This window comes from Candoia aspera, chromosome 2 (genome assembly GCF_035149785.1).
Source record: "Candoia aspera isolate rCanAsp1 chromosome 2, rCanAsp1.hap2, whole genome shotgun sequence".
In the NCBI taxonomy this organism is placed as follows: Eukaryota; Metazoa; Chordata; class Lepidosauria; order Squamata; family Boidae; genus Candoia; species Candoia aspera.
In genome coordinates, this window is record NC_086154.1 from 162536556 (window position 1) to 162548663 (window position 12108).

A 12108-nucleotide genomic window follows, 5' to 3' on the forward strand; every position below is an offset into this window, starting at 1 on the left:
TCACTGTGCTTCTTCAGGGCTCTGCTATACTCTTGTCGTTCCAGTCAGGAAAGCTGCTGCTCCTTCAAGGTGCTGGAGACCGGGGAGCAACAAATTCTCAGTAACAGTTGTAATTTGCTTGGAATGTCTTGAAAGAGCAGTTGTTGCGGCATCTTCACTCAGACTGGCAAGGCAGCTTTTAAAAAAATCTTAGTTCTCAAGGCTTTGCTGTCTCCTGATCTGTTGTGAGGGCAGAACAAAGCTAGATCAGCTGCAATTGTCTTCCCTACTCAAATGATACCGGGAACGATTCATCACAACCATCAGTGGACCAAAGGGACTGCTGGATGGCAGAAGCGGGCAGAGCTGCTGCTTCCAAAAGTTCCACCCCATGCAATCATCTATCTGGTGGGAAATCTGGCCCTTGGAGCAGATTCAGCTCTCCACCCTAACCCTCCTTAGATGTCTTCCTGGTATTGCATGCGGTTTGGCTCTCTGCAGTCTCTAAGCCTGGCTCTATAAAATTAATACATGTGAGGGAAAGATCTGACAACCAATCCTCTTTGGGACCCTCAAAACAGAGGACTGCAACATGCAGTGAGGTGCATACTGAAGTAATGAAAGATGCTGGCAACTTTTTCTGGGATTCAGTGCAACCCCACCAATCTTTTAATTTCCCAATATACAGGACTTGCAAGTTCTCTGGCTTTTTCTGCTCCAGACCATAGAACCTCCTCCAGGTAACGTCTGTCTTCTTTTAGTCTCTTGAACTCATTCCTAACTGGTGCAAGTTTTTCGATGACCGCTTCAGCCACCACTGCCTTGTAATGGGCCGTATCTAGGCCAATACTCTGTTCTACTACTTCCTCTTTGCTGAGTCCTGTTGCAGCAGAGTGAATGGCCACAAGATTGGAGACCCCAGGGCGGTGTTCAGGATCGTAGGTCACTTCAGAGGTAAAGTCTGTGATAGCCTTGCGAAATTTCAGCTTTATCTCCTCGGGACTATCAGTGATGCCCACCGTGGCTAATTTATGAGGGTCTGATTTTGACATCTTGGATGTGGGATCTCTGAGGGACTTCACCCTTTTTGTTGTGGCTACAATCAAGAGAAAATAGGAAATTACAATCTGTACACGCTGTAGGAAGAGAGCCATGTTAGTCTAGGGTAGCCAAAAATCAGAAAGAGACTGGTAGCACCTTTTAAGACCCACCAATTTTTATTTCAAGGTGTAAGCTTTTGTGAACTGCAACTCACTTCATCAGATGCAGAGCGGCTTGATGGACATGAGATGCAGAGTATCAATCTCTAGACCTGATTGTATTGAGAGGTAGCCTTTTATATAGCTTTGGTGGGCCTTACAAATATTTTCCCAATTGGAATGGTGACATTTGTAACGTTTGTTTCAGACTGCAGAAAAGGTTCAATGCTGGGGCTGTGCCCTTGCTTTTCTTTTCTTTTCTCTTTTCTCTGCTTTTTTTTGATAGTTGCCCAATCCTGCTCCCCACTCAAAACACATTGATTTTATTCAACTAGCAGCTTGTTGTGATACTTTGTGGTGGGATGTGGGGGTGACCTTGGAGAACAGAGGGAAGAGATGCTGCCTAGGGAATGATCAGATAAAAGGAAAGGGAGCCCACAAGAGTGTAGCAGTCTAAAGAAGGAACTTAGGAAAGACCCGCCCCGACCACTCAAGCAATAAATAGGGAGGGCGGGAGATTTGTACTTTTAGGCTTGCAAGGTTCGGTTAATGCAGCCTTACAATAAAGTAGAATTAGTTCATCTAGTTGTGTTTCCTGTCTGGTTTACCTGGAAGGGCGGACATATTTGTTACTCTTTTTACTCACTTAAAAGGGCTTTGGGCACTGGAAAGAATTCCCCATATTTCTTATTGAAGCGGCGGGCTGTATCTTGAGTCAGCTCCAAGTGGAGGATTTGATCTTCTCCAACAGGAACATGTGTTGACCTTTCAAATGAAGAACAAAACTGTGCCATCCTGTCTGCTTATTTCAAACTACTTCAGAAGTAGTAGTTTGGGGGAGATGGGCGGTGATATAAATTTAATAAATAATAATAATAATACTTCAGAAAACTGAAGAATGAGTGCTAACAAGAGCAACTAGGTTTGCTGGTAGTTTACAGAAGCTGGAATTTTATTTTCCTCTCCTTCCAGGCTTTCAGCAGCCGTCTCCATAAGATCGGCTGCAGAGAACCTCCCACTTCTTAGGGTGGACAAAGCCTTCTAATGGGGAGGGCAGGGGACCTGCTCCACTGATGATACCATTCTACTGGGGGGAGTTGGATGCTCCCAGTAATTCAGTGGCACCTTTTCTCTGACACATCATATTACAGGGATTCCATTTGCAAGCAAGGAGACTGGTCATTCTTACTTGTAGAGAAGAATATCTGCCGCTTGGAGGACAGGATAGGTGAAGAGGCCAACTGTTCCTCCACTGGCCTGGCTGGCATTCTTAAGCTAGTGGTAGAAAAATAACACAAATTTGGCTAATCTCTTTATTATTGAATAAAATAGTTATAATTAGGCTAAATAGTTTTTCCATAAACTGAGAAGTTATTTATTTATTTGTAGATTAAAAAGTCATATTCAAGATTTACAATAATGCTGTACAAAGTCAGAAAGTCACTCAAGCAAGTTGTTTAAATGTTTAAAATAAAGGAACAGCCTACAAAAAGTACAATAATCAATTCCCACAATATGCATATTTGTGTTAGTATCTATCTTAGATGAATTTTAATAAATATGTTACTTTAATGATAGAGTATGTAACATAAGGTCTGTAAATTTAATACTTGATGAGCCACTTTGAGAGAAGCAGATAGATAGGCTGAACACCATTAAAAAAGAAATAAATTAAACTGGGGTTAGAGCTGTGGATTACTGTACAGACAGAGATATATGTATGTCTGTCAAATTAAAAAGCTACATATTAGCACTATACCAAAAACTAGAATGGAAATGGAGTTTTACCCCTTGGGAAACCCTCCCACAAAGGGGAGGGGAAAAATCTGGCACATAGAGGATTCCAATGCTCAGTGATCTCAACTGCATCATCTAGCATCAAGGATACCCGTTTCCTCCATACGCATATGCACATGCACAGGCAGAAGAATGTGCTACTGAAGTGATGGAGAAGACCCTCCCTAGCCAGCTTACCTCTGTCTTCTCAATGGAACCTTACCTTCCACTGGGGAAAATGTTCCAGATGTGGGATGCCTGTCAAACACCCTAAGACCCAGCAAAGCTGAGCATGTTCAGGCACCTGAAACAAATGGTATATAAAAATAAGTACACTGTGTTTTCATACGAACTGAACACCAGCTGGAAGCCACCTTCTAAATAAAGGCAAGGATTGTGTGAAGCTGAATTATAGGCTTATTTCAGCACCCAAAAATATACTCTGGGCTCCACTTGCTAGTCTGTGGAAATTATAATTTGCCTTGTTTAGACATCACATCAAAAATAGTAAAGAGATACATAGGGGAAAATTACCATGCAGAAGATCGGGGCTAGTATGTACTGTAGGGTCATAGCAAGTTCCTATCTACGGCATCTGAATCCAGCCAACACTGTCCAGCTAGTCTGTTCAGCTCCCTAAGGTTCAGCTCCCTAAGTTTCAAGCTTACCACCCACAGAATCATAGGCCATCAAGTCCAACTCAGTGCAGGAATCCAATGTAAAACATCTGAGAGCTGTCTAGCCTTCACCAGCACACATCCGATAAACAGGAGTCCACCACTGCCCACTGTTCTTACTTTTAGGAACTTTCTAATATTCAGTTGGAATTTGTTTTCCTATAGCTTAAACCCAATTATTCCATGACCTGCACTCTGGAGCAAGTCAGAATAGGACTAGTGATATCCTCTGAGATATTTAATGAGTGCTATTATATTGCCCTTCAACCATCATTTCCAAAGGCTAAACATACTCAGTTCCTTCAATCTCTCTTCATAGGACTTAGTTTCTAGTTTCCTGATCATCCTTGTTATCTTTCAGAGAACCTATTTTAAATATATCTGTAACCTTCTTAAAGAACATTGTCCAGAAGTGGACATAGTACTCAAGGTGGGGTCTATCCAAAGCCAATAAAGTGGATTAATTTTACCCCATGATTTGGAAATCGTATTTCTATGGATGCAGCCAGAGCTGCTCTTGCCTTTGTTCTTTCCTTCTCTTTCTTGGAGCCATGGCACACTGCTGGCTCATATTCAGTATGCATCCACTACTATTCTAAGATCATTTTCACAAGTACTATTGCTAAGCCAAATGTCCCCCATCCTACACCTTTGCTTCTTAAATTAAGAACTTTTCATTCTGCTACTTTCAGCCCATTCTCTATCAACCTTGTTTTGAATTTTATTTCTGATCTAGGGTATTAGCTATCCCACCCAATTTTGAGTCATATGCAAACCTGACAAGCGTTCCCTCTCTCTTCATTCAAATCATTAACGAAAATAAACAGCACAGTACCCAGGATGGATCTCTGTGACACCCCATTTGATACTTCTCTCCTAACTGATCAAAAATGTATCATTCAGATTTTGCTTTGATTTTTAATGCCAAACTCAAAATAAAAGATAAAAAGAATGAGTGCAAGAGCCTCTGAGGCACCATCCTAAAGGCCATAGGATTCACTATTCTCTGAGGTTGGAGAAAGAACTCCAACTCTGAAGGGCAAAGCTAACATGGGAGCTCCAATCCCATCATTCTCCAAGACTGACTATGAAGAGAAGTTGGGCAGGTTGCAGATGAGAAGCCAGTTTAGGTTGTTGGATCCTAAACCACCCTCTCTCTCTCCTAGACCACCCAAATGGGGAGACGTTTAGAGCAGGCTTGGAGCATAAAAGCATTTCCACCAACTTCATCCTCCAGTCTCACATGGTGTACTGCCTTCCAAACAACCAGAATTGAGAAGTATGTTCTGCTGAACAGAACAGGATTTCTGAACAGACATTAACAAACAATCTGCTAATAGTAGCATACTAGCAAAAGCAAATTATATACTAGAAACTAGGATGTGAACAGTGGCAGCAATAAAAAAAGCCTTTGCATCTCAAGGGAAAGCTTGTGATCAGTATACTTAGTCTTCTGAAAATGTTTCCTGCAGTATAGCTGAAAATGTGTAGAACCTCAATATTATAAATTCCACTATAGTTTACCCAACTGTGATCATCCAATATGCTGCTATTGATCTCCAAAGCTCTGACTAAGCATCAATTCAGTAACGTGGTCTGATCCATAAAGTGTATTTCTATTTAATATACTCTCTTCCTCATATTCATTTCATTCTGTGATTCACAATACTTCAATTTTATTTGGTCAAAACATGGGGATAGTTGGTTTTCTGAAATAATAATAACCAACAACAACATCCAACCATGATTTTGAGACTGTTTCTTGATCATTGTCTTCCAGGACAGATAATCCAAGCCCATTTCCTTTGCTGGTTAATATTACTTGATCAGTGTCTTCACTTTATCTTTGGATTCTGACTTTAAATTCTCATATATTCCGATGAATTGTGTTTTGTTTTGGATATTTGTGTGGGTTACTGTTAATCTAATCTACCTTAGATAGTTTTCTAAGAAATTACATTTTTCCAATAAACTGATTGTTGTACTAATGTTGAATGATTTGACATATGTATCCCTCTGGCAGCATTTCCAGATTTTTCCTTTTTAACTCAGCCAATGAAATTTAGAGCCAAATAGGAGTTCCAGATCTCTCAGATCCAAACTACCAAAAGCCTATGGATATAGAAACTACGAAATGGTTAAATCAAAGGTCTTATTATTGCTACTACATTGCCTGACCTTATTAAAATGATTATTATTAAATGATTGCTTATTAATGGTCAGGAAGATGGTTAGTAGTAGCTAATGGCAGCAAATTAAAACAGAAATTCTACAGCTCTGGTCTTTCCTGACAGCTTGGAATTTTTGGAAGGTGACACTCTTCAGCTAGAGGAGGAACAGAGAACCAGCTTTGTGTCAGTTTGAATCTGGAATCCAAAGCAGAAGTTCAAACAGTAGCTTTGTAGGAACTGTGTGCAGAATCTGTCATTCTGTGTTCAAGAGTGTATTTGCTCTTCTGCTGTCCTATATCTGTACACAACTATTACAAAGACCATGCTGGCTGGGGAAATCTGGGAGTTGAAGTCAAAGTTGCCAAGGCTGAGAAACACTGGGTTAGAATGTTTGTTGAACAGAATGTTTTGTCTCTCATCAGTTCTTTCCTCTCCTCTTCTGAGACAGTGTTACTTAAAGGAAAAAAAAATCCCGCCTTTATTATTTTTTTTAGGCGGGGAACATACCTCATACTTCTTCCTCCTCCAATTTCCCAACCACAACCCTGTGAGGTGAGTTGGGCTGAGAGAGGGTCACCCAGCTGGCTTTCAACTAGAACTCAGAGTCTCCTGGATTCTAGCCTGGTGCCTTAACCACTATACCAAACTGGCTCTCTTTGAAATCAAATCTTGCAAAGGATTCTCTTCTGATGTATTTTAGTTCTCTTTTCATGTTTGCCGTTTCATCTCTTGGGAGATTTTTAATTATTTTAACTGTTGCAACTGGTTTTGGTTTTGCTAAAGCTGTTGTAATGCCACATTAGGGACTAAACAATTCCTAGAAATTAAGGGGATGGGAATGAAAACTTCCTTTTGCATTTCAACAGTTTTGGTTATTTCTTGACTCTTCACTTCCTCTCATACAGCCTCATCCTCATATATATAGGCCTACATATCTACAGACTAGCACTTGACCACGCTCGGGCAATGCTGCCTGCTTTGCTTTGCTTTCTGCTCTCATCTTGGTTTCTTGGCTGCATGCTGGCTTAACCACAACACTTCTGAGCAGTTAGAACATCCGCACACATTTCACAGGATGCCAGCTGTTGCTCCTATGGAATCATTTCTTGGAAGATCTTCATTCAGAATAATCAAGTCAGAGCTCTCCCAGCCACTAAAAGATGGTTTTGTTGTTGTTTGTCTCCCAAACCTGTTCCAAGCCTTCAGTCTATATTTATTTCAAGAATTCCTTTTCTATTTTATTTTTTTTTCTCAGATATAACTTGTGGTGGTGGTAAATTATCAGAACTATGTTTTGGGCAATCTATGCATTTTGTATTTTAATCCCACATTTCATTTGTCTATTAGGTTTGATAGCTAACCCCCTATTACTAGCTAATCGTAAAATTTCTTTTTTTACTGTTTTATTTTTATTTTATTATAGATGCTCCTTTTGGCAAGTTCCATCCTTAAGGGCAGCCTAAAATAATTTTAAATACAATTGTACTACAATCCTCCTATAACAAAAAGGTAATTTCTAAAGTAATTAGATTTATACACAGAACTCAGAAAAATAGAATATATTATTATTATTATTATTCACTTGTTGAGATAGGCGGCTATAGAAATTAAATAAGTTGTTGTTGTTGTTGTTATTTAAACATTTGAGAGCCGGTTTGGTCTAGTGGTTAAGGTGCTGGGCTAGAAACCAGGAGTCTGTGAGTTCTAGTCCCGTCTTAGGCATGAAAGCCGGCTGGGTGACTTTGGGCCAGTCACCCTCTCTCAGCCCAACTCACTTCACAGGGATGTTGTTGTGGGGAAAATAGGAGGAGGAAGGAGTATGAGGTATGTTCGCCGCCTTGAGTTATTTATAAAAATAATAAAGGTGGAATAGAAAATAAATAAAATAAAAAAATAAAATTTGGACCATTAAAATGGGATCTTCTTTTGAATAAATATGTCCCAAATCAAAGAAATTAACTTTCAAATTTAAATTTAAATTTAAAAAACATGGGGTTTGGAAAACTGTTTCATGCAAGCCTCTGCCTTGACCTGGCAAATTACATAACTGGGGGCATTTTAATTGTGACACTGAAGGGAAAGCCCTGGGAACCTTGTCTTTCTGGAGGCAGTTGATGATCACAAGGTATAACGTCAGAAGGTTCTGTGGCCATCTGGGTCTGCCCCCTACTGGTAAGGGCAACCTACAGCCAGAACAATAAACATGCCCAATGCAGACACTTTACAAATTATTTCACTGGCACAAAACATTCCTGTTCATAGATGTAGTTCTGTGCCTATTTACTTGGGGGCATAAACCTACTGTTAAGTCAACATTCATGAGCAGGATTATACGCTTTGGGGGAAGGGAAGAAGTGGAAAATAAGCAAATGAAAACCTTATTGTTACGTTACTCAATCCTTCAATGCAAGATTGCAACTAAGAAGCATGCTCTGTAATGAATGCCTATTCTAAAACACTCTCAGACTCATGAGCAGGAATGCAAAGATATCTGATTGATTAAAGAATAGTATGCAGGATCACAAAGAAAGCTGAGAATGATAAAAGCGCGCCAAATGCAAACTAAAAACCCTCGGTGCAAGTGAGATCCCTCCCCCCATAGAATCTTCCCAAGTTCACAATCCCAGGTGCTCCTAACGGCTTCTGATGGTCCGCGGGAAAAGTCCTTGAACAGAGCACATAACCCAAACACATTCCATTGTAATGAACATAGATACAGAGCTTGGTACAAGGTTTCACAGCAGCTCCCTCCCAAACAGAAATGCGCGTCAGCGCCATGGCATGTGAAACGTTAAGATGAACAGTGCACATTGAAACAGTGAACATGACATACTGCCCCCCCAAAAGAAAGAAAACACTAAGCAGCAGGCTTTAAAGGGTATGCCAAGTGGAAATGGCGAATTAAATCAGGAGCATTAATGTAGCAAGCAGACACCCATTCAGGATGAGGAAAGTGTTTCCATCGGACTAGATACTGGAGTGTGCCGCGAAGCTTGCGAGAATCAACAACCTCCTTGACCTCAAAGTGCTGTTGGCCGTCAATCATGATCGGAGCAGGAGGAGGAGGTTGGGGATGCCAGCGGGAAGAGTAGTGGACAGGCTTGAGCAAGCTGCAATCGAAAACAGGGTGCAAGCGTTTCAAATTGTGAGGCAGATCCAACTTAACAGTAACTGGATTGATAAGACCAACAATAGGGAAAGGACCAATGAACTTGGGAACAAGTTTGTTAGAGGGTTGTGGGGACTTGATGAATTTGGTAGATAGATACACTTGATCCCCAATCTTGAAATCGTGTTGCAAAGAACGATGCTTATCGGCTTGAAACTTGTAAGCAGCCTGGGCATCAGCCAAAGCCTGTTGAATCATCGGCCAGGAATCAGCAAGGTTAACAGCCCAGTCAGAAGCAGAACATGTTTGGGGAGGGGGTTGTGGCAGTTCAGGGATGGGAACAAAGTCGTGACCAGAAACCACACGAAAAGGGGTTTGCCTGGTACTCTGATGGACAGCATTGTTGTAAGCCACTTCAGCAAAAGGCAGCAACTCCACCCAATTGTCTTGATGGTAGTTAATGTATGCTCTAAGAAACTGTTCAAGGGCGGAGTTCGAAATCTCAGTAGATCCGTCAGTCTCAGGATGGGACGAGGTGGACAGCGCCTGTTTGGTGCCAATCAATTTTAAAAATGATTTCCAAAACTGGGAAGTAAACTGTGTCCCGCGGTCGCTGACCAAACAGGAGGGGCTACCGTGGAGACAGTAGATGTGGATGAGAAATAGGCACGCCAATTGCGGGGCCGACGGGATGGATGCACATGGAATGAAATGGGCTTGTTTAGAAAAAAAATCTTTTACAACCCAAATGACAGTTTTCTTCTGACTGGGAGGAAGATCCACAATAAAATCCATAGAAATCTCATCCCAGGGACGGGACGGGCTGGCCACAGGCTGCAGAAGCCCCTGCAGTTTCCCCCCTTTTCGCTTTGACATTGCACAAACAGGACAGGAAGCCACATAGTCTTTTACATCACGTCTCAAGGTGGGCCACCAGAATTGACGAACCAAATGCAATGTTTTAACAAAACCAAAATGCCCAGCAAGTTTATCATCATGGGAACGCTGTAAAATGTCAGGTCGTAAAGTTTCAGGTACATAAAAGCAGCGTTGCACCCATACCAGACCGTTTTCAAAAGAAACAGTGTCTTTATTAGCTGGCAACCAAGTGTCAGATTTCAGCGCCTGGAGAAAGTCTTTCTGTAATTGGCAAGGAACTTGCACTTTCTGCTTCCCAGACTGGGCTGGGGGCGGGGATGCCTGCGCACAGATCTGGCTCCGGGTGACAGCAACTAAGCCCAGTTGTGGTTCAGTGAGAACAGTCCCAACCACATCTGTCACGTGGTCAAGGTCCTGAGGTAAACGTGACAAAGCATTGGCCAGAAAGTTTTTCTTTCCCCGAATAAATTTTAACTGGAAGTTAAAGCGACTGAAAAATTGAGCCCAGTGAATTTGTTTAGGACTGAGATGCTGGGGGGTGCGGAGGGCTTCCAAATTCCTGTGATCGGTCCAAACTTCGAAAGGGCATTTAGCGCCTTCCAGGAGGTGACACCAGGCTTCCAAAGCAGCTTTTACAGCAAAAGCCTCCTTTTCCCAAACATGCCACCGGCATTCGGTTTCAGAAAATTTTCTGGACAAATAAGCGCTGGGTTTTAAGTGACTTTCAGAATCTCTCTGTAACAATATAGCCCCAACTTAGGAGTCAGAAGCATCAACTTGGACCACAAAGAGGCGTTCAGGATCAGGGTGCTGTAGAATAGGCTCAGCAGTGAAGAGGGTTTTTAACTTCTCAAATGCTGCCTGGCATTCAGGCGTCCAATTCAGCACTGCCCCAGGGTTTTTTACTTTGCATGTCTCCCCCAAGCCCTTAGTACGGAGTAAATCAGTGAGGGGCAAAGCGATCTCCGTGAACCCCTGGATAAATTGGCGATAGTAATTACTGAACCCGAGGAAACTTTGCAATTGCCTCTGGGTGCGGGGATGTTCCCAACTTAAAATCGCCTGAATTTTTGCAGGGTCCATTTCAATGCCCTTGTCAGACACCCTATAGCCCAGATAGTCAAGTTGGGTCTTGTAAAACTCACATTTGGAAAGCTTGGCATAAAGTTTGGCATCTCTAAGCTTGCTTAACACCTGTTTGAGGAGGTGTTTGTGTTCCTCCTCAGTTTCAGTGTAAATGAGAACATCTAAATAAACCAGGACCCCTTTAAACAAATGATCATGTAATACTTCATTAATCAATTGCATGAAGACTCCGGGCACCCCTGCCAACCCAAAAGGGAGGACTTTGTACTGAAATGAACCCAGTGGACAATTAAAAGCAGTTTTCCACTCATCTCCAGCTCGTATGCAGATGAGGAAATAGGCTTCACGAAGATCGAGCTTGGAGAAAATCTTGCCCTTAGACAAGTGAGCTAACATGTCCTTCATGAGCGGAAGAGGGTACCTGTTGCAAATTGAGATGGAATTTAACCCCTGAGAGTCTGTACAGAGTCGAAGCGTGCCATCTTTCTTTTCCCGGAATAGCACAGGGGCCCCAACTGGGGAATTTGCAGGTTCAATAAACCCCCTTGACAGATTTTTGTCGATAAAGTCCCGTAATGCCCCAAGCTCCTTCTGAGTCATTGGATAAAATTTTGGCTTGGGCAATTGAGTGTTGGGAACCAACTCTATTGCACAGTCAGTTTTCCGATGGGGGGGTAGCTGATCTGCTTCCATTTCCCCAAAGACGTCTGCAAAGTCTTGGTATTGATTGGGCAAGCTTTATGTAATGAATGCCTATTCTAAAACACTCTCAGACTCATGAGCAGGAATGCAAAGATACCTGATTATGAGTATGCAGGATCACAAAGAAAGCTGAGAATGATAAAAGCACGCCAAATGCAAACTAAAAACCCTTGGTACAAATGAGATCCCTCCCCCCGTAGAATCTTCCCAAGCTCACAATCCCAGGTGCTCCTAATGGCTTCTGATGGTCTGCGGGAAAAGTCCTTGAACAGAGCACATAACCCCAACACATTCCATTGTAATGAACATAGATACAGAGCTTGGTACAAGGTTTCACAGCAGCTCCCTCCCAAACAGAAATGCGCGTCAGCGCCATGGCATGTGAAACATTACAATGAACAGTGCACATTGAAACAGTGAACATGACATGCTCCAGGTCTTCAGTGTAATTTGTTATGTGCCAGACATAGAGGGAAGACAGCGTGCTGCACTTAGCTTGCGTTCATACATTGCACTAAATCATGTAGTTT

The 12108-nt window shown here is 42.0% G+C and overlaps 1 protein-coding gene across 1 annotated transcript in view; it reads right to left on the reverse strand.

Annotated features, from left to right (window-relative positions):
• Positions 1–612: 612 nt before the first annotated feature.
• Positions 613–12108, reverse strand: part of WARS2 (tryptophanyl tRNA synthetase 2, mitochondrial) — a 33332-nt gene continuing 21836 nt past the window's right edge. Inside the window, exons 3-6 of the mRNA XM_063294644.1 lie at positions 3178–3258; positions 2368–2453; positions 1825–1943; positions 613–1075 (exon numbers count right to left, since the gene is read on the reverse strand). Coding sequence (XP_063150714.1) covers positions 627–1075; positions 1825–1943; positions 2368–2453; positions 3178–3258 — 735 coding nt within the window. The 3' untranslated portion in view covers positions 613–626. The remainder of the gene's footprint in view (positions 1076–1824; positions 1944–2367; positions 2454–3177; positions 3259–12108) is intronic.